We start from the raw sequence: 26859 nt of genomic DNA, 5'->3' as shown, positions 1-26859 counted from the left end.
TTCACTAACATGTGTGTTGTTTTTGTGAATGACGTGTGCCAGCATGTACTGATCATGTCTCCTCCCATTACAGAACTGCCAATGTATGGAATAACATCACTGCCATGCCAGTATTACTCATGTGCATCTCCACAGTTGCAGTAACATGGACAATGGCTCAGTCTGCTGCTGCCAGTAATGGTGGAGACAAAGATGTTGCAGATGTGGATGCTGCAGAGCAGATGAACGAGGGTGCTGTGTGAATTGTAGAGCTCATGGTGGTTCCTATGGCATGGAGATTCTTTCATCAATGAGGTGCTGCCGTGCATCCCTAGCTCGCTGCCTGGATGCTCTCTGTCCTCCCATGAGCCTTTCCTGCTGTAAGTCATCAGCATCCTCATCATCCGAGGAGGAGTCCTGCTGATGTCTCTCCTCATCCTGCAAGGCCTCCCCCCTATTAAGTGAGTAGTTGTGCAGAGCACAGCAAACAGCAATGATACGAGCCACTCTATCCGGCTCGTACTGCAGGGCACCACCTGATCGATTCAGGCAGTGGAAGCGCATTTTCAGCATGCCAATCGCCTGCTCAATGGTGGCTCTTGTAGCTCCGTGGCTGGTGTTGTATCTCTCCTCTGCAGCAATGCTGGGGTCTCTCACTGGTGTCAGGAGCCATGTCGGCAAGGGGTAGTTCCTGTCTCCAAGAAGCCACCCCTCCATCTGAGCCATTCAGTGATCAGCAATTGCACCAGGGACTTGCGCAGGATGAAGGCGTCACAGCAGCTGCCTGGAAAGCAGGCACAGATTTGCATGAAGCTCTTACGGTGATCACATACCAGCTGTACGTTGATTGAGTGGAAGCCCTTACCGTTTATGCATTCAGCTGGTCACCCAGCTGGAGCCTTGATGGCCACATGGTGCAATCTATGACCCTGTTGCGCCTGTGTCAATCCTGCGATGGAGCCGAAACCGGTGACTCCACAAAGGTCTCTGGTGGGACCCTGAAATTCATTTTATCCCCTATAGGTAGAAACACCCGGTCAAATGGCCATCAACAGGTCCAGGCAGTGGGTGGTTCTGGGGTCATTTGGCCCGACTACCAGCCTCACTTCCGCAGCTATATCTGCACCCAGGTGTCCCTGGACAGGGTGCATGTCGTGTCCACTGGTACACTTCAAGCTGTGGGCACCAGGAGGGTTGGAGTGCATCATCAACCTTGGTAACACCACTTCAATCTCAGTTAGCTAAGTTTCCTTTAAAGTTTTTTGCTGTTAGTGTTTTAGTGATGCCGCTTTCTGAAGGGGCACTAAGTTCCTCTTGATTGACAACCTTCAGGTTGGTCCAAAAGAGGTATAAATAGACACAGCCTAAAAGTGTGGTTGTTGATTTATGAGGTGTATGCTTGTCGTGTGTAACAACGTGTAAATAATTATAAAAAGATTTAAAGATTGGCTCCAGTTCTAACCTTCAACAACTGACTTTCTGGAATAATACACAGGGGACCAACTCTGGTTCAGAGTTCAGCAGAGCATGCCAGGAACAGCAACAGGCATACCTAAAAATGAGGGGTGAACCTGGTGAAACTACAACACTCGACTACGTGCATACTAAACAGCAGAGGCAGCATGCTATAGACAGAGCTACCCGATCTCAAAACCAATGGATCAGATCAAAGCTTGGCAGTCCTGCTACATCCAGTCTTGAATGGTGGTGGACTCATAACTCATGGGATGTAAAGGCTCCATGAACTTACCCATCCTCAATGATGATGGAGCCCAACACATCAGTGTAAAAGAAAAGCTTGGAGCGTTTGCAGCCATTCTCATCCGGAAATGCAGAGTGCATGATCCACCTCAGCCTCATTCTGAGGTCCCCACCAGTGCAAAAGCTCCACGTGATATCAAGAAACAGCTGAGTGCACTGGATACAACAAAGGCTACGGGTCCCAGCAACATCTTGGCTGCACTGCTGCAGACTTGTGCTCCAGACTAGCCAAGCTGTTCCAGTACAGCTGCAATGCTGGCATCTACCTGACAATGTGGTAAATTGCCCAGAAAACTCCTCAGATACTGAAGCAGTTTGTGCCCACATGCAGCAACACCCATGAACAACACCCAGGCTTTGGCTGATAAGTCGCAAGTAACATTCGTGCCACAAAAGTGCCAGGAAATGACAATCTCCAACAAGAGATGGTCTGATCATCTCCCTTGACGTTCAATGGCATTCTATTACTGAATCTCCCTCCAACATCTGAGAGTGGGCCGTTGGTGGGGGAGGGGCTGGTGGGGTGGGTTACCATTGAACAGAAACTTATCTGGATCAGCCAAAGAATACTGTGGCCACAAAAGCAGATCTCAGGCTGAGTATTCTGCATTGAGCAACTCACTTCCTGACTCCCCAAAGCCTTTCTGTCACCTCCAGGGCACAAGTCGGGAGTGTGATGGAATACTCTCCACTTGACTAGATGAGTTCAGTTCCAACAACACTCAAGAAGCTCGATACCATCCGGGACAAAGCAGCCTGCTTGATTGGCATCCCATGTAACACATTAAATATTTACAGAGGCAGCAGTGCATAACATCTATAAGATCCACTGCAGCAACTCAGCAAGCTTCCTTCAGGAGCACCTCCCAAACCCACTACCTCTACCACCTAGAAGGACAAGGGAAGCAGGCAAATAGGAATGTCACCACCTCCAAGTTCCACTCCGAGTCACACTGTCCTGACTTAGAACTATATCACTGTTCCTGTATCACTGCATCAAAAGCCTGAAGCTCCGAGCTCTGTGGGAACACCTTCACCATATGCATTGCAGCAGTTCAACAAGGCAGCTCATCACCACCGTCAAGGGCAACTGAGGATGGGCAATAAACACTGGCCTTACCTGCAACCCGAGAATGAATAAAAAGAAAATTTAAATTCAGAGTATATTCTGTGTCAGTGCTCCAACATGCATGACATTATATTTGTTTCATTTGCCTGACTTGACTGTTCCAATATTCTCCTGGCCAGCAACTGCACCCAAAGCAGATACTGACTAGGTTTATTGGTCAACACTCCTAATATCTCCTCCTTTTGCTAACTGTCCATTTATATTTGACTCCGCCTCTCTGAAGCATCTTAGGATTTTTCGACTTTAAATGCACAATATAAATGCAAGGAACTGTAGGTCAAATTTTGCTAGTTTGATAGCTTGGCATGTATGTGATATAATTCTAATCGGGATTTTTGAGCTATATGATGTGGGAGTTAAAACTGCAAAACCAATTCATGCTGGTGTAATAGAACTCATGGGCCATGAAATTTAACTCTGTATTTGCTCAGTTTCCCAATGCTTTGGGTGCCATTTTGTCGACAAAATTGTGGCCATGATGTATGTACGCACATCTAGCGCTTGCCGTGCCAGATGCCACAGTCTCCTCCATCGAGGTGAGGACATACAAATATGCCTGTCCCCTGCCAATTAGGTGCTGCTGCCTGTGGTTGTGCACCAGCTTGTCTTGCAAGAGAGAGGGAAGTGAATCTGTGAGAGTGGTGCAATCTGTTTGGATGATGTGACTGTCATGGTGAATAGATGGCAGTGTGTGCAAGCTGTGAGATGTGGATGTGAGGCTTGCAGCAGTGCTAAATGTGTGAGGGTGAGGTGAAGCTATGAGTGTGAGGTATGAGTAATGATTGGAGATTGTTGGTTGGTGAATGATGGGGGTGTGGTAAATTGAGCAATGCCTAAAACCACTGGTACAGTTGCTAGGATATGGCATTTGTTGCATTCACTGACCTTGACTACTCAGATGAGGTCATTGAGCTTCTTTCGGCAATGCATCCAGGTCTTCAGGGCTACACTGCTGGCATTGAGCTGCATGGCTATCTGTGTCTGGAGAACTTCCTGGACCCCTGTGGGTAGAGGACCTCCCTCTTCCTGTCCACCTCCTGTGCCAAGGTCTCCAGTGCTGTGTCAGAGAACCTTGGAGCACACTCTCTGCCATTCTTGTGGCAGGTCTAAGTCACGTGTGCAATGAATTGCAGCACCTGCTTCAGCCAAGATGCACCTCCTCTTTAAAAGCCGCAGGCTTGCTGTAAATTAACTTAAATTAGTGCTGGACTGCACACCGCAATCATTTAAATGATTAGGCAGCATGAAGGTCGCATGTTGCCTGCATCAGAACAAATAGACCGGGATTAATCACGCATTGCAATCCCGGGGCCCTTTTTCGGGTCTTATCCAATATTTCTCCCTCTGTGTTGAAATCAAGGATTATTGCAGTTTCCTACTATACCTTGTTCTTTTCCAAGATCCCGTAGCCTTGATATTAAAGCCCCTCCTTGTAATGTTCTCAGAATTGAATGAGGTTTAGTCGAATTTAATATAAGATATATGGTATCTATATATGTATACATATAAAATAATATATGATATATGTTTAGGTAGAAATGAGAAATCATAAAGACAAGAAGTCACTTGTGGGAGTGGTGTACAGGCAACCTAACATTAATCACACAGTAAGATGGGGTATAAAGAAAGAAATAATGGCAGCTTGTCAGAAAGGTATGGCGATAATCATGGGGCTTTTAACGTACATATAGACTGGAAAAATCAGATGGGCAGAAGTAGCCTAGATGAGGAGTACATAGAATTTCTTCGGGATACTTTCTTGGAACAGTACATTCTGGAGCCAACCAGAGAGCAACCTGGTATTGTACAACGAGATAGGATTAATTAGTGACCTCATAGTTAAGGCACCCCGAGGTAGCAGCGATCATAATATGATTCAATTTTACATTTGAGGGAGAGAAGAGTGGGTCCAAGACTGGTATTTAAATTTAAATAAGGTCAATTATGAGGGCATGAAAGCAAAACTAGCTAAAGTAAACAGGTAAATAAGGATAAGGGATAGGTCAATAGAGATGCAGTGGCAGATATTTAAGGGGATATTTCAGAATACACAAAACAGATACATTCCAACAAGAAAGAAAAATTCCAAGGGGAGGACCCACCATCCGGGGCTAACTAAAAAAAGTGAAAGAAAGTATCAAACTTAAAGAGAAAGCATATACTTATAAAAAGATGGGTGGCAGGTCAGGAGATTGGACAGAATATATAAAAAACAGCAAAGAATGACCAAAAGATTGATAAGGAAGAAAAAATTAGAGTATGAGAGAAAACTAGCTAGCAATATAAAGATAGATAATAAGGGTTTCGAAAGATATTTTAAAAAGAAAAGAGTTAACAAAGTGAGCGTTGGTCCTATAGAAAGTGAGTCTGGGGAATTAATAATGGATAATAAGGAGACGGCAGATGAACTGAACAGGTATTTTGCATCGGTCTTCACTATAGAGGATACAAGTAACATCCCAGAAATAGTTGTAAATCAGGAAATGGAAGGGAGGGAGGAACTCAAGAAAATTACAATGACCAGGGAAGTGGTACTGAACAAATTGTTGGAGCTGCGGGCTGACAAGTCCCTGGGTCCTGATGGACTCCATCCTAGGGTGTTAAAAGAAGTGGCTAGTGAGATAGTTGATGCATTGGTTTTAATGTTTCAAAATTCCCTAGATTTGGGGAAGGTCCCATTAGATTGGAAAATAGTGAATGTAATTCCTTTATTTGAAAAGAAAGTGAGACAGACAGCAGGAATCTACAGGCCAGTTAGCTTAACATCTTTGGGCAAATGTTAGAAGCTATTATTGAAGACGTTATAGCAGGGCACTTATAAAATTCAAGTTCATCTGGCAGAGTCAACATGGTTTTGTGAAAGGGAAATCATGTTTAACCAATTTATTGGAGTTCTTTGAGGGAGCTACATGTGCTGTGGATGAAGGTGAACTGGTGGATGTAGTGTACTTAGATTTCCAGAAGGCATTTGATAAGGTGCCACATCAAAGGTTATTGCAAAAAATAAAAGCTCATGGTGCAGAGGGTAACATATTGGCATGGATAGAAGATTGGCGAGCTAACAGGAAACAGAGAGTAGGCATAAATGGGTCATTTTCTGGTTGGCAAGATGTAACGAGTGGTGTGCCACAAGGATTGGTGCTGGGGCCTCAACTTTTTACAATTTATTGAAATGACTTAGATGAAGGGACTGAAGGTATGGTTGCTACATTTGCCGATGACACCAAGATAGGTAGGAAATTAAGTTGTGAAGAGGACATAAGCAAGCTCCAAAGGGATATAGGTAGGTTAAGTGAGTGGGCAAAGATCTGGCAAATGGAGTATAATGTGGGAAAACGTGAAATTGTCCATTTTAGCAGGAAGAATAAAAAAGAATATTATTCAGATAATGAGAGATTGCAGAGCTCTGAGATGCAGAGGGATATGGGATGTCTTGTGCATGAATCGCAAAAGGTTAGTATGCAGGTACAGCAAGTAATTAGGAAAGCTAATAGAATGTTATCGTTTATTGCAAGGGGAATTGAATATAAAAGCAGGGAGGTTGTGCTTCAGCTATCGAGGGCATGAGTGAGACCACGTCTGGAATACTTTGAGGGCAGAGGTAGATAGATTCTTGATAAGTAGGGGGGTGAAAGGTTATTGGGGGATAGGTGGGAATGTGGAGTAATGAGTTCAGCCATGAACTTACTGAATGGCAGAGCAGGCTCCAGGGCTGACTGGCCTACTCCTGCTCCTAATTCGTATGTTCGTATGAGACAGAGACTGAGATAGAAGCAGCAAGCTGTTGAACATAATAGAGTCCTCTTGATTCTGCTTTACTTTCAGTTTCCCTTTGCTTTCAAGTGTGTTCTACAGAACCCCCAAGTGCTCAGAGTGCACAATGTAATTACAATTTCAAAACACTACAACACTACACTCCTCAACACAAATAACAGGAGGTCATAGTGAGTTAAACCCTTTAAAACACAAAACACAAAATACAACTCTCGCATTGAGACCTGCTGCCATTTTTAAGGCGATGGGTTGGGTGGCATGTGATTGTCCCATCTTGGAGAGGTGGGACACTTAATTGATATATTTAAATCAGTCTCCTGCAGTGCAATTGGGAACCTGAGTTAAACTTAACAGCTGCCAACTGAGTTCCCCAGGGTTCAGAAACCGGACAGTGAAATGAAGACGGGAGCTGTTGGCTCCAGGTGTAAAGGTTTTTATAATATTCCTCATTGGCCAGGAGGAGCAGGAGTGCTCCCTGCAGATCCTCAAGGCAGTCTTCGACCTTCCTTCTGCCAATCGGGATCTCTCTCTCCTCCCCTCTGTGATCACCGACCCTCCCCCTACCCCACAAGTTCCAAACTGCAGCCTGCAAACACATTAAATTCAGCACCACCCCCATGACTCCGGCCTTGCCAGCTTTCCCCCTCACTAGCTGCTCCTCCATAGCCTCCTCACCTCCCCATAAATCTCACACCCCATGTTTCACTGTCTTCCCCTTTTCCCAAAGTTTCCTTCTAAAACCCAAGCCTGGTGTCACCTAATTGCTAATCCCTGATTCACCTCAGGAGATCCCTAGCTGGTATCCTGAACCTCAGCTAAGTTTCTTGAATCTGTGCCATAAATGTTACTCACTCTTTGCAGTAACCTGAGAAATACCAGCAAACAGCAACATCCTTTCGTGTACAGAAAGGTTAACCTGCCACCCACTGGGCATCAGAGAATTGCAGGACATTCAACAGTGAATTTTTCTCCAGGTGGAGGTGCACACACAGTTGGGGGGAATTTCCTTGCAACTTCACTTTAAACATACAAATGGGGTTTTTACCAAATTTCCAGCGTGGGAGAAGCCTCGAGAAAGTTCACCTGCATTTGCTTTGGAGTCAGGGCCAGGAAGCTGCATCATGCTCCTAAATCTTTATTGCTAAATAGGGCCCTGTGTGATTTAAAGTCTGGATGAACTTGCAGTTTTAGTAGCGATAGCATTAGGAAAAGAATAGATTGTATTGGATCATTGTAACTGCTGTCAAATAAATTGTTTAATTTGGGACAAGAGAATATTCCCAGATTGACTGACGATATCAGACAATCGCGAGATGAACCCAAATGGTCCAAGATGGGACCATTCACGGCAGTAAGAGGGAGTCTGAATCAGGCAGCTCTCTGGCCACCTGGCATTAGGCCCTTCTGAAGAGGGTGCCAGCTGGATCAGCCCCAGTTTAGGGGCCCAGATTCTGCCCAGTGGCACCAATAAAAACTGGTCCATCAGCGTTTTGGGTAGCGGGAGCATAGTTGTTATCTTACTGGACTGGTGATCCAGAGGCCGTGAGTTTACATTCCACCATTGTAGTTTCATTTCAGTTCAACAAATGTGGAAATAAAATGCTGATACTGGTAAAAGTGACCAGGAAGCTGTTGGAATGTTGTAAAAACCCAACTGGTTGACTAATGTCCTTTAGAGAAGTACACCTGGTGTCCTTACCCGGTCTGGCCTGTGTTACTAAACTACCCTCTGGAATTGGCCTCACAAGCCACCAGTAAGATGGGCATAAATTTGTCCTGACCAATAGTTATCCCTCAACTAACATCACTAATACAGATCATCTGGTCATCATCACATTGCTGTTTGTGGGAGCTTGCTGTGCACAAATTGGCTGCTATCTTTCCTACATGACAACAGGTACTACAGTTAAAAAGTACTCCATTGGCTGTGAAGTACTTCGGGTCGACCCGGGGCTGTGAAAGGCGCTATACAAATGCAAGTCTTTCTTCAGAGTAAGCAGAAGAGTACTATCAGAGCAGGCTGTTCATGTGGAGAAAGATTATCTGTCCTAAACACCTCATCGTTATGGAGCCTGTGACTTCTGTCCATTCACAGTGCTTGTGTAGTGTGTTAATCCCATTCATTTTCCATGTGCCAGGTGTTTGCATGTCAGAAAAATCCCATTGAGCTACACTGCTCATTTCTTCACACACTTCCAAGCTCAGAGGACTGATGTCAGTGCCCCCACCTCATTGGCCCCAAAGGAATGGATGGGATATCAGGGTATCAGGAACAAACTGGCAGCATCCCAATACCTTTATTTCACCAACCATAGACCCACATGCAACAAGCTGGCAGTGACAGAGAACTGACTCTGCTTTATTTGGGAGGTCGAAATGTTACCCTCTGCCTTAGTGTCCCACTGCCAAGCTCTATCATCGAGGCAGCACTTCAGGGCAACAAGAGAAGTGCATGAGGGAGAATGGAATAGAAGAAAGGAAGAGCGATAGGCTTGCATTTATATAGCATCTTTCACATCCTCAAGACATCCCAAAGTGCTTTACAGACAAAGACCAGTTGGGCTCAAATGACCATTTCCTTTGCTGTAAAATTCTGTGTATTCAAGGCAATCTACCTTTATTCCTCTGGATCCTTTCAGGCAAGCTCAAAGGACAGCAGCAGTTTTGATTGATTTTCTTTTCATGAATGTATGAATCAGGTGACTGATGACTTATTCACCAGGGCTAATGGTTTTTTCTCCTTTGGGATTGAACAGCCACAGCAACACGACAGGACTGCCTAATTTCTCCATACTGCAGGTTTTCTCAAAGTGCAGTGGATCATTGGGATCAGCTGTAGTCTTCAGTCCCTGCCGCAAACTCCTTTCCTTAGCTGGTGACTCCATCCCTCGCCCTAACAATTGTTTAAGGCTGAACCAGTCTATTTGCAACCTTGATGTTATATTTGACCCCAAGATGAGCTTTCAATCACATATACATGGCATTGCTGAGACCACCTATTTCCACCTACATAACATTGCCCAACTCCACCCATTCCTCCACTCACCAGCACTGAAACCCCGATCCATGTTGTTGTTACCTCCAAACTTGTCTATTCCGACACAGTCCTGACTGGCTTCCAATCTTCCACCTTGCATAAACTTAAGCTCATCCAAAACTCTGCTGACTGTATCCTAACTTGCACCATGTAGAATTAGGTCAATTTGCAGAGGTTTCAATTTCCCTTTACTATGGAGGAAATCATGCCTGTATTTGCTAAACTACATTGCCTCATGGTTAAGCAACACCCCAATTTTAAAATTCTCATCCTTGTTTTCAAACCCTCCATGGCCTCACTCCTCCCTATCTCTCGAACATCCTTCAGCCCTACAACCCTCCGAGATATCTGCACTTCTCTAATTCTGATTTCTTGAACAACCCCCGATTTTATTCACTGCACCATTGGTTGCTTTGCCTGCAGCTGCCAAGGCCTTAATCTCTGGAATTTGTGGTATTTGATTCATTTATGTTTGATTGTATTCGTCTGTCCACTTATCTGTGTTCACTGCATTTGATTGCTTAAGCCTATAGGTGGATCTTAAGAGTTAAAAAGTGAAACTAAAAGACACAGCTAAGATCTTCTACAGAAAACACACTGCTCTGCGAATACATTGTACTCAGATCATCTAAAACTATTCTATTTTAAAGTGCTGCAAATAAACCAGTTGGTGATTTAATACAAGTGTGATATCTGCATTGCTCTGAGATAAATCAGATATACATACTATATCCAGCACCCAGCGTAAATATAACAGAATTCTCTCCCTAAACCTCTTCTCCCATTTACCTCTCTGTCTTCAAAGATGTTTCTTAAAATCGACCTTGTTAGCCAAGCTTTTGTTATAACTGTAATAAGTGTAGACTCCCAACATGAAGACTTGCCTGCCAGGAAATCAAAGCACACAGTGATTGGATTACTGCCAAGGAAGCATCTAGCTTTCTGCATCGTCGGCCATTCACCAGTGTGCCAGGCTCAATAAGGACATGAATTTCATGATAATGAAGGAAGCCCTCAGCTTCCTTTGGCGCTAATCACCTCCCAAAGCAAGGTATTTCACCTCCTTCTGCAGATGTGGAGGTGTGTGTGTCCTGGTGGGTGAGCACAGAACATCTTGTGTAAACTAACTCTACTTGGAATCCCTTCAGATGAACTCCTCATTTGTCAAAAACATCTCATAGTGGGATTTATATTGGTTCCGGTAATGGTGCTGAGGAGAAGAAAGGAAATCATTTACAATTGGCATAACAGGCTCCTGAAAATCCATGTACAGGATCTGCCTACCAGAAACTACTCTGGTGTTCAAAATGGGTGGAATTCAGCAGAGCTCCTGACCAGCCATTTTACATCACGACAACAAGCAGCTCGAACTTCAAAATCCAGTCTTGCTTTTCCAGGGTGCCCACACAGATTTGATTCTGAAGTGAAAACCGTGTCACATTCAATTCATCCAATCTAATTTCTAACTATAAAATGTCAGATTGCTGGGACAAATTATTTGATATGTACTTTACTTAAAGCCCTGAGAGTGAAACTGGAAAGTAGCTTAACAAAATAACTTGGGAACAACCTTACAAGAGAAGATGAAGAATCAGGGCACCTGCTGACCCATGATTTGAATATTTTCTAATTCTGCTTAGCTTTCCCTTCACTGAGGGCACACTATCCCAGTTTACTTTGCACTGATGTGTCTTTCAATCATAGAGAGGGAGGATTCTCGCCTTTGAGAGTGGACTTTTGTGTTGGGCGTTAGTAAAGGATCTGGAAAAAACTTGGATCATAATAATTCACATCGCAATCACTACTTGAAATATATAGTCAAATACTTAACAATTGTACCACACTCTGCTGTGCACTTTTTAACCAAAACATGAATCCATTCAAAATAAAGGGGTTTGTGCCTCTGTTATAGAAACAAGCCAAGGAACATCATTAGAATCAGTTAAGTGATGGTCTGTGAATGTCACAAACAGAATCCCTCGTCAATTTAGGCATGTTCAAAATTGGCCCCTCTGAACGTATGAGTTGAAGTTACAAATTCCACCAACACAGAATTTCAGCAAATGTCTGGCAGTCAATGGGTTAATGTGAAAACCTTATTAATTTGAAAGGAGAATGGATTTAGGAAGATCTCTTTAACTTCAGCAAAGCAGTGATTGGTCATTCGTAGGTCTTTCATTGATAGGGTACATACAAATGACGTGGATGGCCAGGCCCCGTAAAGCTCTGCAGCAACACTTGCTCACACTCAGCTGACAGACTGGGTGAAATTTGACCTCTGTTTGTTGGTTGCTGAATAGATATTTGTCTTTCTGGGAAACATGGAGCTCTCAGCTTTCCCCGAGTTCCTGTTCATGGCATTTGACAGATTCACTGTGCTGGCCGTGTTCTGCACAGTCTTTGCTCTGGTCTTTGATTTCATGAAGAGACGGAAGAACTGTCAGAACTACCCTCCCGGACCCTGGGGTTTGCCTTTTATTGGGAACATTCTTCAGATAGACTTGAACAACCCTCACCTGTCATTTGCAAAGGTAAAGTACAAGTAGTGAAATAACAGGGAGTGAATGGAAATGGCTGAAGGTGAGGGGCCCAATTCCGTCGATCATTTTTAACCCTCTCAGTTTCTCTTTCCTTCTGTTATTGAGTTGCTTTTTTTCACCTGTCTTTCTCCATTTTAGTACTTTTACTTGTGTCTAACTTTCTTTCCATCCGTTCTTCTTTTGCTCCAATTTTTCATTACACATTTGACATTTTATTTCTATCTTTTTCAGGTCCTTCTTTCTTTAATGGAGTCAGTGTAGTCCTTTTCCGTGTTTATGATTTTAGATTTAAAGAGTTAGAGATACAGCACTGAAACAGGCCCTTCAGTCCACCGAGTCTGTGCTGACCATTAACCACCCATTTATACTAATCCTACACTAATCCCATATTACCACATCCTCACCTGTCCCTATATTCCCCTACCACCTACCTATACTAGGGGCAATTTATAATGGCCAATTTACCTAACAACCTGCAAGTCTTTTTGGCAGTGGGAGGAAACCGGAGCACTCGGAGGAAACCCACGCAGACACAGGGAGAACTTGCAAACTCCACACAGGCAGTACCCAGAATTGAACCCAGGTCGCTGGAGCTGTGAGGCTGCAGTGCTAACCACTGCACCACTGTGCTGTCCTGTTTAGGCTGAGTGAAGAACTAAATAATGAAAGAGAACGGTCCCATTCCATAGACCACCTTTCACCACCCCCACCTGTATTTCTCTTCCCTCTATTTGTTCATTTTCAGGGTTGCTTTTTCTTCTGTCTTCTATTACATCATGTTTGTCTCCTTTTACTTCACTTATTCTTATGTTATCCTATTTATTGACTATTTCTTCTTTCCGTATTCTTTCTTTAATCGGATCAAGGATAACTTTTGTTTTCAATATACTTTTGTTCTGAATTTAAATTGAATTACAGTCACAGTATTTATAATGAACATAGGGCTGGATTTTATGCTCCATTGGAAGGCAGGTTTTCTGGTGGAGGGGGGCTGGAGAATCGGCGTGGATTCGTCCAAGACGGAACCTAACGCCGTAATGCCGGTTTCCGATTTTCTTGGACATGGGGATATCGCTGCTCTCCTACTGACTCTATCTGACATGAGTCTCCATTGACTAACACAGAAATGAGGGAGACTGGTGTCACTTATGTAGTCAGTCATCTGCTATCATCACACTATGAACTTGCTATCATTGGAATGGCTGTGTCAACCGAGCGTCTCTACACTTTTGAGCAAGCAGATTGCAGCAAGCTATTTGGAACTGTGCAATTTACCTTGGGTGAGCGTGGGAGATCATTGACCCTCTTCCTGCAGTGGACCCAGTTACAATGGGTAAACCTGTGGCTACTAACCTCCTCTGCAATCTCTGTCCAGACTCTTCTTGCCATTACTGGAAAGTGGGACTGCCACCTTACCCTTGCAATGCAAGGAGAGTAAATGCAGGGCTGCTGGCCTTTTAAATGTGGCACCAGCACCTGATCCAGGTGACACCGTTAATGGAGTTTTCAATGCCAATCCGCCTTTGACACGGTTGACCACACCATCCTCCTCCAATACCACTCCACCATCGTCCAGCTGGGTGGCTCTGTGCTCACCTGCTTCCATTCTAATCTATCTCATCGTAGCCAGAGAATCACCTGCCATGGCTTCTCTTCCTGCTCCCATACTGTTATCTCTGGGGAAATGAGGCGGAAGTTTTCACGATGAGGATTGTTAAGATCGGGAATGGACTACTACTATTGTACAAACATCATTTTGGTACCAAAACAGCACCTGTATCACCAATATTGAACTAGGTGAGTCAAGGGTGAACTAAAGGAAGGGGTAAAGAGTGTCAATGTGAGCTTGGGGGGAAGGGGAGAAATAGAGTGCTTCTGTAAACTGATGCAGAAATGGTGATGAATGCTTCTGTCACCGTGACAACCATAAATCAACATAACAAAACATTTAGCAGCACTGATACAATAGCCCAAAACTTCTCCAGAAGAAATGAGGGGGAAACCCCACAATCTTCTGCTCTATAAATGACAGAATGTTGAATATACCTGCAGCTTAAAAATGACAAACCTGTGTCCCACTCTCACGTTGGTGTAATCACAGGCATGGGCCCATATTCAGGGTAGATTGAGAAACTCTGTCATTATTTAAAGGCTGTGCTGATTTTCTTGAAGCCGCTGCACAGCTTTTGCTAAGTGTGTTACTGTATAGATTTTCAGAGTCCTCCCCTTTGGCAAGGCACCAGGGGTCCATAACATAACTGGATCTGCACTCAGTGGGCCTGCTACCTCACCACAGGTGAGGAACAGAAAGATCAGTCCTGACATGTAAATCAATAGTAAAATGATGCCTTTAATACAGACTGCTGCCTAGCAACCAATTATTTGGCATGTTACTTAAACACGCATGTATTTTATCGGCCAAGCTGAGGTTTTGCAGTATTTATCAGTATTAGATTCACAGTCGGTTGATGAGTGAGTCACCAATGGAAGCAAACAATACACATGAAGAATCCAGCCCTACCCTTACCGTCACATGCAATGACACATGGGCTGGAATGGTAATCTCCCTGGAGCCCAGCATTAACTGGGAGAGGGGTGTCGAACAATTCCATACTGGGTTACTAGATGTGATGTGTCTGATTGGAATCATTCCAAACTGCACTATCTCTGATCACTATTGTATCTGATCGAAGAGATTGAAGCCACAATAATGGGATCATGCTATTCACCATTTAATTCCTTTCTTTATTGTTAAGCTGTGGAAGAAATACGGCAATGTGGTCAGTGTACAGTTTGGATGGACAAACATGGTGATACTGAACGGCTACGAAACACTAAAAGAGGCTCTGGTGAAGAAATCAGAAGATTTTGCTGATCGGCCACACTTTCCAATACATGAAAATCTGACAAAGCGCATAGGAGCAGGTAACTATGTACCAGGCTTCAGAGACAGCCTCAGGAACCAGGGGCAGTGGGATATGATATGGACTGAATGGCTCCTTCTGTGGCTTTAATTCTATGATTCTGATTCACATTAGTTGTTTCTGCTGATAATCCACACGTCATCATCCTCTCAGCCTGCAGGGGATTCTGTCAAGACCGAGGGGAGCCGGTGCTCAGTGTGTCCAGGGGAGCCGGTGCTCAGTGTGTCCAGGGGAGCCGGGTCTCAGTGTGTCCAGGGAAACCAGTATCTGCAATCCAGGGGGACTGGCATCAGTGCAGTCCAGGGGGATTGGTGGCAGTGTGCCCTTGAGATTGAAATAAGAGATAGGAAGGGATTGTTCCCGCTAACAGCGGTATACCGCAGAGTGCCTAATAGTAGAAAGGAAGTGGAGAAGAAAATACATAAATAAATATGTGAAAATGACTAAAGGACGTGGAATAATCATGGGAGATTTTAATCGCCCAGAATTGAACTGGTAAGAAATGGTAGTGAGAGGGATACAGGGATATGGAGTTATAAAACAATGTGTGCAGGATTCCTATCTCACCCAGTACATACAAAGCCCAACAATAGAGGGGAGATGAGACACGATGGATAAATAAGGAAATAAGGCACACTCTAAGGGCTACATTTTACAGTTCCCCCGCCCCACCCGACCTGACATCGGGAGTCGTGGCGGTTGAGGGGGGATGGGGGGGTGGGTGTTGAGGGTTGGAAAATGCCTCCGGGAGAAGCCCGTCACAGACGTCGACACCAGAAAGGGCCAGCCGCATATCGATGACGGCAACGAGGCCCGTGACGGCCCCCACCGCTGTTCACTCCCCACCCACTGCCGCTCAGCAATGGGAGCCCAATTTCAATATGCAACCTATTGTAAATACGTGAATTAATGACAATCGCACTCCCACTTGGCAGTTAACTATCAGTCGCCATAAACTGGTGCATTCTCCATGGCAACGCCTCTACCAGAGTCCCACTGCCAGCCAATCAGAACTCTCTTCTCATACAGTATAAATTTGTTGCTTTACCTTACATTGGTATTCTTGAGAATTGTCTGGATGAGTGCAAGAGGAGGTGGATGAGTGATCCTCTCCACCCTTGCACATTCTTATGATCTTTTGCCACTGATAATCCAGTAGGCAGCCCATTCCTGATCATTTAAACAGGAAAGTGAAAGGAAATTCTGGGACTGCATGAATATTGAGTTCAATTTTAACAAGAAACAAAGCTATGTGGGAGCTACTGTATTTATCTCCAGCCACATTTTGGTAAACGTAACCAGGTCCCAGCAATCTCAGACATATCTCAATGAATAAGATAAATAAATCACTGTTTCTGTTGTACCCCTCGAGGTATTGCCTTAGCAAAATACGGCCCTTGGTGGAGAGAGCAGAGAAAGTTTTCAATTTCGACACTGAGAAACTTTGGGCTCGGGAAGAAATCTCTGGAGATGCGAATTGTGGAAGAGGCTGGATTTTTAAACAAAGCTTTTGAAGATGAAAGAGGTGAGCAGATTCTAAGGTCTTATCTCGATTTCAGACCATGGTCGGTGATTTTATCCTTCAGTGCACCCTCTGTGCTGCAGTCTCCGGACTGTTTGATAGAATGAAAATTGGGTGAGGGTTAGAGCTTTGGAGCTTTTCCCCCTTTGCTCTAATGGGAATTTCATAGAACATTCGGAACTGTTTGCGATGGGGTCATCTCAATTCAAACCAACTCCTGTGTAATTTTCCAGAATTCTCTCCATTGTTTGACAGAAAAGAAATACCCCCAAGGAAGCTTGGAGCCAGAGGGGGTCGGCCAGTCTCCACAGATCGGAGGGTCTGTAAAGGAGCTGCCGGCAACCTGCTAGCACCTGAGGTAAGGTTTCCCATTGTCATCTAAATTGCAGCCGGGCTCCGTTACAGGGTTGGAGGCCACCTGGCAGCTGTTTCTGATGATAGCCCAGAATCTAACAACAACAACTTGTATTTATATAGCCTCTCAAATGTTGTAAAATGTCCCAAAGTGCTTCACAGGAGTGTAGTCAGACAAAAACTGACAGCCAGTGAAATAAGGAGACATTAGGACTGGTGGCCAATTGCTTGGTCAATGATCTAAGAATTTAGGAGTATTTCAGAGGAGGAGAATGGGTGAGGCAATGAGATATGTGAGTGAATTCCAGAGTTTAGGGCCGAGGTGGCTGAATGTACGGCCACCAGTGGTGGGGTGGGGGAAGTGAGGGATGCACAAGGAGCCAGAGTTGGAGGAACACAGAGTTCTTAGAGGGCTCTAGTGCTAGAAAAAGTTCCAGAGTTAGTGAGAGGAAAGGCCACAGATGGATGGATTCGAACATGAGTTAGATTTATAAAATTGAGATGTTGTTGGACTGGGAGCTGGTGTAGGTCAGTGAGTAACAGGACTAACAGGTGAATAGAACTTAGGATATGGGCAGTAGAGTTGTGAATGAGCTGAAGTTAATGGTGGGGGAGGGGAGCAGTGGTGGAACATGGGAGGCTGGCCAGGAGAGTATTTGAATAGTAGAATTTGCAAAGCTGAGAAACCTGTTTGCTTTGTTCACAGTTGTTTTGCAATAAATAGAAATGGAGATCCTGGCTGTCCCATAAAGGGGAAGGAGTGGCTTGATTTGAATCCACCAGAATGGAGGGATTTAGATCTGCAATGAACATCCAGCCTTCAGTCAGCTGCTAAATCCCTCACTGCAATCTGTTCATGGAAGAGTTTCAAAATATGCATTCGTACTAAGATCATCTCTCTGAAAAATATCATCACTTGTTATTTTTTACACAGGACTTCCTTTTGATCCACATTTCATTATAAACTGTGCGATCTCAAATATTATCTGTTGCATTACCTTTGGAGAACGTTTTGAATATCAAGATAAAAAATTCCTTGGATTTTTACATATACTTGAAGAAAGTTTAGTTTTGGAAGGAGCATTTTGGGGTCAGGTAAGGCAATTCATTGGATAATTAATGCAGCAGAAAGTGTGGGTATTGTAGGGTTCTGGATATCAGAGTCAATCTCAAATGAAATAAAGACAAAGCTGGGTTGCATTCTTCAACTGTGTAAGAGAAAGGTTCAATAAAATACTGGGATGATCTGGAGCTAAAGCGATGAGTGATCGGAATTAACTCGAACTGAGATGATGAGTGATTTTCCCTCGCTTTGTAGAATTGCATGTGGCCATGCTTCCTGTGTTCTTTCCTGACTTTCATTTTCAAGAAAAGTTTTTCATCAATTTTTTGGCTCCACCATCTCCGCTCTTGGACTTCTTGCAGTTTCCACAGGCTCTGATTATCTTTCATTACCTCAGCAAAGTGACCAATCTTCATACATGAGCATAGACAGTATAACATAGATTATCCTGGGTGTGGATACCTGTGTTTACAACCTCTTTCACCACACTTCCAGCTGTGAATGGACCAATGAGAATTTCAGTCCTGGGTATCTCTGGTGGTTGAATTGGAGATAAACACAATATAGATGAAGGTATTTCTCAGGGTACTGATGAGGATAGAAGGCGGATTGTTGAAGCAATTGGGCACTTAGCAAAAAGACTCATCAGCTCCAGCAATTGGCAAATACACAGTTGTCCGTTTAGCCTGGAAATACTCATCTGGTTGTATTCCTGCTCCTGCTGATTGTCCACCTTCTCTGGATGTTTCACATTTATGTCTGACTGAACGGCAAAGTTGAGGATCAAACAGCAGGCTTCATCTGTCTACACACCTGAAGCAGTACTTTAACATTGCTCTGGTATGTTTGATGATGATCTGATAGATGAATGCAGCTGATTGTACCCTGTGCTCAGCAGGTTTATGCTGCTGTCCTAGAACATTCATAAGCTGAGGATCCAGAGGTCAGCCTTGGTCTCCGTGGGAGATAACTTTGCCGTTTTCCAACTGGGTCAAGTGGGACTGTGGATTAGTTTAAAATAAAGACTTAGAACTACTGCCTGGGAAAAGGGAATTCACCTGCATAATCCTGACCTGATAGTCACTGTCAAGCTTCACCTGACTGAAGCGATTGGTCATGTGACTTCTGAATGCACCGCCAATTGTACAGGAGTGTATTGTGTCACATGGGTGCCTATCATTGCTGCTGAGGACTTTGAGGCTATCTGAACAAACTACAACACCGGTTTTTACTGTCGCCAGTTTTCTATGGGAAAAGTAGTGATGTTGTTAATGCAGACACAGAAGATCTCAGTCACCTGTTTGATATCTCTATGGCCTTCAGATTGTCCAACTCTACCAGTGCTCTCCTGGCCGGCCTCCCACCTTGCACCCTCTGTAAACTTGAGGTGATTCAAAACTCTGCTGTCATTGTCCGAACTCACACCGTCCAGTTCACTCATCACCCCTGGGATCGCTCACCTACACTGGGTCCCAGTCGGCAAGGCCTCGATTTTAAAATTCTCATCCTTGTTTTCTAATTGCTCCATCTACTCGCCCCTCTCTATCTCTGTAACCTCCTCTGACCCTCCAACCCTCTGAAATCTCAGCGCTCCCCCAATTGTTACCTCTTGTGCATTTCAATCGCAGCACCATTAGCAGCCGTGCCTTCAGCTGCCCAGGCTGTAAGTTCTGGAATTCCCTCCCTAATCTTTACTCCTCTCTCCTCCTTTAAGACCCTTCTTAAAACTTACTTCTTTGATTAAGCATTTGGTCACCTGCACTAATATAATGTTTACCTTAGAGCAGAGAAGGCTGAGGGGGGACATGATTGAGGTATACTAAATTATGAGGGGCATTGATAGGTTAGGTAAGAAGAAACATTTTCCCTTAGTGGGGGGGGGGTCAATAACCAGGGGGCAGAGATTTAAGGTAAGGGGCAGGAGGTTTAGAGGGGATTTGAGGAAAACAAACTTCACTCAGAGGGTGGTTGTAATCTGGAACACACTACCTGAAGAGATGGTCGAGGCAGGAACCTTCACAACATTTAAGATGTATTTAGAAGAGCACTTGAAATGCATAGCGTACAAGGCTACGGGACAAGTGCTGGAAAATGGGAATGGAATAGTTAGGTGCTTGATGGCTGGCACAGACACGATGGGCTGAAGGGCCTGTTTCTGTGCTGTATATCTCTGACTCAATACGACTCGGTGACCAGATTTGTGTTATATTTATATCTACTTTTTCACTGAAGTTAGCAAATATTAAAATATTTCCCTAATCACAGTAATGGCAGTAAAACCAAACCAACACTGGGTTCTGAAAGGAATGTGTTTGTGAAGAAACTCATTGAAACACATTGAGGATTAACAGAGATAGAGACTGATCTCGTTGATATTATTGATTATTATTTACTGAGATACCCGATTTAGATACCGGGGAAATAATTCCTCTTTGTGTTGGTTTCATTGTAAATATAACGCAACAAATTTTTGTGTTCACTATTTTCATCAAAATCAGAAAAGTCTTGTAAAAGAATGTATCTAATTTCAAACCCTGTGTTTTTTGCAGCTTGTGAACACATTCCCCTTTATTCGTCACCTCCCGGGCCCACACAATAAGATATTTGAAAATCAAGAGAAAGTCATTCACTTTTTACAGGAAATAGTCTCGGATCATAAAAAATTATGGGATCCAAATGAGCCGAGGGACTTCATTGATGCTTTCTTGGCAGAGCAGGAGAAGGTATGTGATGGATATTGGAGTATTTTACACACAGTGTTTACAGATGTGCTTTAAATTCACATTCCATTGTGCTCGGTAATGGGTGTTGCCTTCTTCGCAGAGAAGGAGCAGGTAATTGGAGCATATTAAAGCCAGTATCCTTTACATTTGTTGTTAGGCTACCCCGTCCCTGTTTTGAAGATATTTTCTGCTCTCCTCTGATCCCTTTTGACAGCCAGTTGTCATTCTCCACCCAAGTGTTCATCTGGTCTCTGCCGATTGGTGCTTTTGAACTAGCTATTGGAAGCCACATGGAATCAAACTTTCAAAAGGGAATTGGATATTGAAAAATTGCAGAGCTTTGTGGAAAGAGCAGGAGTGTGAGACTAACTCGTTAGCTCTTTCAAAGAGACAGCACCAGTATAATGGAATGTGCCTCCTTCAATGTTGTAAGATTCTGTGATTCTCTTACAACCTGTGGTGACTCCCTTGACAGCACATTTAAAAAACCAGCACGGCCCCTCATCCACAATCCTCTCCCCACAAACACGTGGAGGGGGTGGGCTGTCTGTCACCGGTAATGGTGTCAGCTGTCTGTGCACAGGCTCTGGCACCATTTATAAAGGACAGCCAGCCTTACCGGCTAATTTGAATTTTTAAAATGAATCACCACCACAAAATTTACAAAATAATTTGTCACGCCCCTTTCCAACTGCCCAATAATAATTACATTAGGCATTTACCATTTCCCCGCCCTTATCTTTGAATTCTGACCTTCCCCCCACAGACTATAAAGTGTTGAAAGACCCCCCCTTCCCACCATCTCCTACACTGATGATGCTTATTTGATCCTGCTCCCCCCACAGAGAAAAACTTAGATCCTCCTCCCTCCCCACCAGTGTCTCACCTGCTTTCCCCAGCCGGTCCCTCCCAGGTGTCAGCCTCCGTGGCAGGCCTCAGCTGGAACCATGCTCTGGCCCACCCTGCCACGGAGCCCAATGTTGAGAGCTCAGTAAAATCCAGCCCCTAGTTGTTATGATCTGGAAGGCACTACCTGAATGGACGGTGGAAGCAGATTCAGTGATAAGTTTGAAAAGGGAATTGGATCAAGACTTGAAGGGAAAATCATTGCAGAGCAATGGAGAAAGAGTGGGGGCTTTGAATTAATTGGGTAATTCAACAAAGAGCTGGCACAGGCACGATGGGTCAAATGGTTTATTTCTGTGCTGTTTCATTTTATAATTCTATATGTTATCAATGATATTTTTAACTGCTTTTTAGATGAAGCACGTCCCCAAGACAAGTTTCTTGGAATCCAATTTGATGGGGACGGTTTCTGACCTCTTTGCAGCTGGTACAGAGACCACCTCCACCACCCTGCGCTGGGCCCTGCTCTTCATGATGCTACATCCAGATCTGCAGTGTAAGTATAAATAGACCTCAAACAGCTGGCAGGGTCATAGATACAGTTCTGAACTGTGGGAGAGGGGAGAAAGGAGATGATACTGTGAACTGAGATGGAGGAGTGGGGAAGGAGAGCACCCCAGTATTAAATGAGGGAGGGAAGAGAAGAGCGTTTGTGCGTTTGGAAGTAGTGTAACAATTAGTCATTTTCTGCCGACAGCACTGACTGAAATGATCCCATGATCAGTAAGGCAGGTTTTGAATCCTCCCTTTGCTATTCACTAAAACAGATTATTTGGTATTTATCTCATTGATGCTTGTGCGACATTGTTGTGCACAAACTGGCTGCTATATTTCCTGAATTACAACAGTGAATACACATGATAAATTACTTAATTGTTGGATCATGAGATTTAGAAAGGTTCTAAATAAATATAATTTCTTTCTTTTGCCTGATACTCAAAATTTGTCCTTTTGCTTCTGCAGCTAAAGTCCATGAAGAGATTGACAGAGTAGTTGGGAAGGAGAGAAAGCCAATGTTGGAAGACCGTGAGGAAATGCCGTACACTAATGCTGTTATCCATGAAACCCAACGCTTAGGAAATATTGTCCCAATTTCACTTCCTCATCAAACATACAGAGATACGGAGGTCATGGGATACACAATCCCGAAGGTACATTCTGGAATGAATCTTGGATATACAGCTTCCTCCTCCACACCCAAAACCTGTCCCTCTCTGAAAGCACAAATACTTCCCAGTTATAATGGTTGATTTTCTTCAGGGTCATTCACTGCTGTACTGAGCCCTTAATAACAGGAAATATGAAGATTCTGAGTTAGCAGAACTGCTCCCTATTGTTTGAAGAGTTGAACTTCTCTAAAACAGAGACCTTTGGAGTAGATGTGTATCTCCTGACACGAGAGTCTCAGTTGTTTTTATTGATAATGAGTTGATTTCCCATGGCATTCTCAGAGACTGCAGGGAACAGGTAGATGTGATGATGAGAGGAGACCTTGGTGTATGGCGGGGGATCTGTAAAGACTTCTGCATCGAATGAGCTGGAAACATATATCTGTGTGGCCAGAAGACTAAGGTACCAGCATTCTGTCTTGATCTCATGGACGTGGTTTGAATGCCATCTGTCCATGACAGGGGAGACAAGCATCTGGGGATTATGATTCTCAACACAGAGGGATCAATATCTTCCTCCCAGAATGAAAGTAATGTGGGTTCTCCTGATAGCTCTAATGGCCTATTACAAATAGATTCTTGGTAATGTGTCTCTTTTTAAATAACTTATAGGGAACAATGATCATTCCGAATCTTTCCTCCGCATTGTTTGATGAGAACATTTGGTCGACTCCACATCAGTTTAATCCGGGTCACTTCCTCAACTCAGAGGGGAAGTTTGTGAAACCGGAAGCCTTCATCCCATTCTCTGCAGGTAATGTAGAATTAAAGGAATCATTAAATATACTGAAATATACAGCTGTGGATTAGTAATGGATGTCTGGCCACATCTCTATGTCGGGGTGGGGATCTCAACCTCCTCCTCAACCTCAAAAAGGATGTGTAAAATTTCATAAATTAAGATCTAAATGTAACTCCTCTCTCAAGGCCACTTATAGTGAACCCTGTTTCTAAAAAGTTAATTTTATATTCTTCTTCTTCTTTGGCCTCCTTGTCTCGGGAGACAATGGGTAAGCACCTGGAGGTGGTCAGTGGTGTGTGGAGCAGCACCTGGAGTGGCTATAAAGGCCAATTCTAGAGCGACAGACTCTTCCACAGGTGCTGCAGATAAAATTGGTTGTCAGGGCTGTTTCGCAGTTGGCTCTCCCCTTGCGCTTCTGTCTTTTATCCTGCCAACTGCTTAGTCTCTTCGACTCGCCACACTTTAGCCCCACTTTTTTGGCTGCCCGCCAGCTCTGGTGATCGCTGGCAACTGACTCCCACGACTTGTGATCAATGTCACAGGACTTCATGTCGCGTTTTCAGACATCTTTAAAGTGGAGACATGGACGGCCGGTGGGTCTGATACCAGTGGCGAGCTCGCTGTACAATGTGTCCTTGGGGATCCTGCCATCTTCCATGCAGCTCACAAGGCCAAGCCATCTCAAGCGCCACTGGCTCAGTAGGGTGTATAAGCTAGCGATGTTGGCGGCCTTGAGGACTTCTGTGTTGGAGATACAGTCCTGCCACCTGATGCCAAGGATTCTCCAGAGGCAGCGAAGATGGAATGAATTGAGACATCGCTCTTGGCTGACATACGTTGTCCAGGCCTCGCTGCCATAGAGCAAGGTACTGAGGACACAGGCTTGATACACGGATATTGATTAAACAAAATGAAGTATAACATTTGCTCGAGTTTGAAAAAGGTTGGAAGTGACTGTGATTCTGAGAGATGCAATGGGATGGAGCCAGAGTGAGATTAGGAATTTAAGACTGTGAAAGAACCAGTTGCTGTTCAATCAGTGTGACCCTGCAGTGACCTTCCAGCCTCTCTCCTGCGGGCACTAACTAATCTTGTTCTCACCCTGTAGGTCGTCGTGTGTGCCTGGGGGAGCAGCTGGCAAAGGCCGAACTCTTCCTGTTCTTCACGTCCATGTTCCAACATTTCACATTCCTTCTCCCAGAAAATGAGCCCAGACCAAGCTATACAGAAGCCAAATATGGAATTACCCTGAGTCCACTTCCTTATCGACTGTGTGTTAAACTCAGATAAGGTGCATGGGGCATGTCCAGGAGCAATGAGCAGAGGTACACCTTCTCCACTTGTTACGACTAACCGCTCCTGTCAAAGCCCCCAATCAAAATTTACGATTCTGATTGTGGTGGGAGAGACGCACTGATAATTCAATGCTGTTGCTCCACAGATCACCGAACATATCATTTAAAACTTTCCAAAATAAAGAAAGACCCAACTAAATTGGACCATCTATTAACCCGTGAATGAGGCTAACCAAACCAGGTGTCTTTAAATCAATAAATTAATTCTTTAATTCGAAGAACTAAATTCTTGAACACTATGAAGATATAAACAACATTTGAAATAGAAAAAATTAGAGTCCTTGCAAACTTACAGTCCAAAGTTGTTCGAAGTCTTCACAGGATGTTCCTCGAAGTCCTCACAGAATGTTGCTTTCCTTCTCCAGTGAATTTCAACAATTAACGACTTGCAAACACTTTCAACAGAAGCAATCTGACTTTAGAGTTTTTGAAGGATAAAAGATTGTCACAGTCTAACTTCCCTTTCTTCAACTTCAATTACCAGAGATCTCTGTATTGGCTTGATGTTTTTCGAATTTTGAGAGATAATAATTAAACAGACTAAATTCCTATTCCTTCAGTTTAAATGGTTGAGTGCACTTTTTTTCAGGTGTGCTCATCACAACTGTGTCCTCTGTATCTGTCAGTGTGTGTGTTCTGTTCGCACAAACTGTCTTCCTAACAGCCGGTTCAAAACTGAATTGTAACAAATGTATCGTGTCAGGCTCACTCCTAGTGGCTGTTTCTATGGTAAATAGAATGCACCCTTTGAATCGCAGTCTCCAAATGGTTGTTTCTAAGGCAACAAAAATGCACCTTTCTATATCTCCTAAGGCTTGCCGGATCTAAAAGCAATACTGATCCCTTGCAAGCCTGAAAGGCAAACCGCATATTCCGAAAAAAAACTCCAGGACCATGACACATCCGCCCCAGCGGAATGAAACGCCATTTCTGTAATGCATTTCATTACAACGGGTTTTTAAAAAAAGACAAATTGAAAAAATGCTAACCTTTTTTTCCACGCATTTTACAGGTATACTCATTTCTTTAAAAAAAAATGTTTAGACTACAGCAACAAGTTCCACCAGAACATTTCAGCTTTAGATTTTCAAAAGGTTGTTCCAATTAACCCATTTTAAATTTACAAGCATAGGGGTCTTCCGATTGTTTCGTGTTTTCGTTCCAAGTGTCCCTATTATCTATCTCCTCAGCGAGATGAGCTGCACAGCTAGGGGCACTGACCACTACTGGGTTCACTATTCTCCGAGAAGTGTCTTGAGTACCCCTTAACCTATGTGGCATCACTTGATACTGGAAAACCCTGTCCGGTGTAACAGAAGCTGATTTTTTTCTTACCCTGGGGTGTCAAAGGAATTTGATGGTAGCCTTCCAACACATCTGTCTCTTTAAGACACATTGTGTTGCCCACTCTGTCCTTAAGTTCTTTATATGAGAATTTGGTTAGGAGTCTGCCTTCTTTACCACAGTGACTTTTCTAGAGTCTATGCAAGTTTGGACTATGCCACCAGGTTTAGTCATCAAGACCATCTGCGCACTCCAGTTGTCCTGACTAGGTTCAACTAAGCTGCCCTTCAGCATGCATTGTACCTCTGCTTCCACTTGGGCCTGTTTGGCTGGACCTAAGCAACAAGGATGTCCTTTTAAAGGAATGGCTCTCCCTATACCTACATCATGTGTAGCTAAGGTTGTACATCCTGGCTTATCCCTACAAACTTTTTGAAACACTGTGAAAACCCTGGTTAGGACTTCACGCTGTTTCACCTCTGGGTGTAAAAGCCTACTGTTTAATTTTCTTAGCCATTCTCCATTTGTTGATTGGATAGTTGAAGGATCAATCTGAGAATTTCCTCGGCCTACTTCTGCCTCATCCTCACTATCCCT

General features: G+C 43.9%; 1 protein-coding gene across 1 annotated transcript; it reads left to right on the top strand.

The window, feature by feature from the left end:
* Positions 1 to 11877: 11877 nt before the first annotated feature.
* On the top strand, positions 11878 to 25538 carry LOC137346588 (cytochrome P450 2D17-like). The gene is made up of 9 exons (XM_068010108.1): positions 11878 to 12211; positions 14977 to 15145; positions 16517 to 16669; positions 17955 to 18115; positions 20633 to 20806; positions 22067 to 22208; positions 22676 to 22863; positions 23494 to 23635; positions 24732 to 25538. Exons 1-9 carry the CDS (start codon positions 12002 to 12004, stop codon positions 24911 to 24913), a joined length of 1521 nt encoding a protein of 506 aa, XP_067866209.1. The 5' UTR covers positions 11878 to 12001; the 3' UTR covers positions 24914 to 25538.
* Positions 25539 to 26859: the final 1321 nt, after the last annotated feature.

This window comes from Heterodontus francisci, chromosome 30 (assembly GCF_036365525.1).
Source record: "Heterodontus francisci isolate sHetFra1 chromosome 30, sHetFra1.hap1, whole genome shotgun sequence".
NCBI classification, from domain to species: domain Eukaryota; kingdom Metazoa; phylum Chordata; class Chondrichthyes; order Heterodontiformes; family Heterodontidae; genus Heterodontus; species Heterodontus francisci.
Note: the sequence above shows the minus strand (reverse complement) of the source record. Positions and strands in the feature narration are given on the sequence as shown.

Excerpts from the sequence above, each read along its gene's own strand:
- LOC137346588 (XM_068010108.1), top strand. The coding sequence starts at position 12,002 with ATGGAGCTCTCAGCTTTCCCCGAGTTCCTGTTCATGGCATTTGACAGA. Across the intron at positions 16,670-17,954 it reads AGCTTTTGAAGATGAAAGAG|GACTTCCTTTTGATCCACAT; the intron begins GTGAGCAGATTC and ends TTTTTTACACAG. Across the intron at positions 22,864-23,493 it reads TGGGATACACAATCCCGAAG|GGAACAATGATCATTCCGAA; the intron begins GTACATTCTGGA and ends AATAACTTATAG.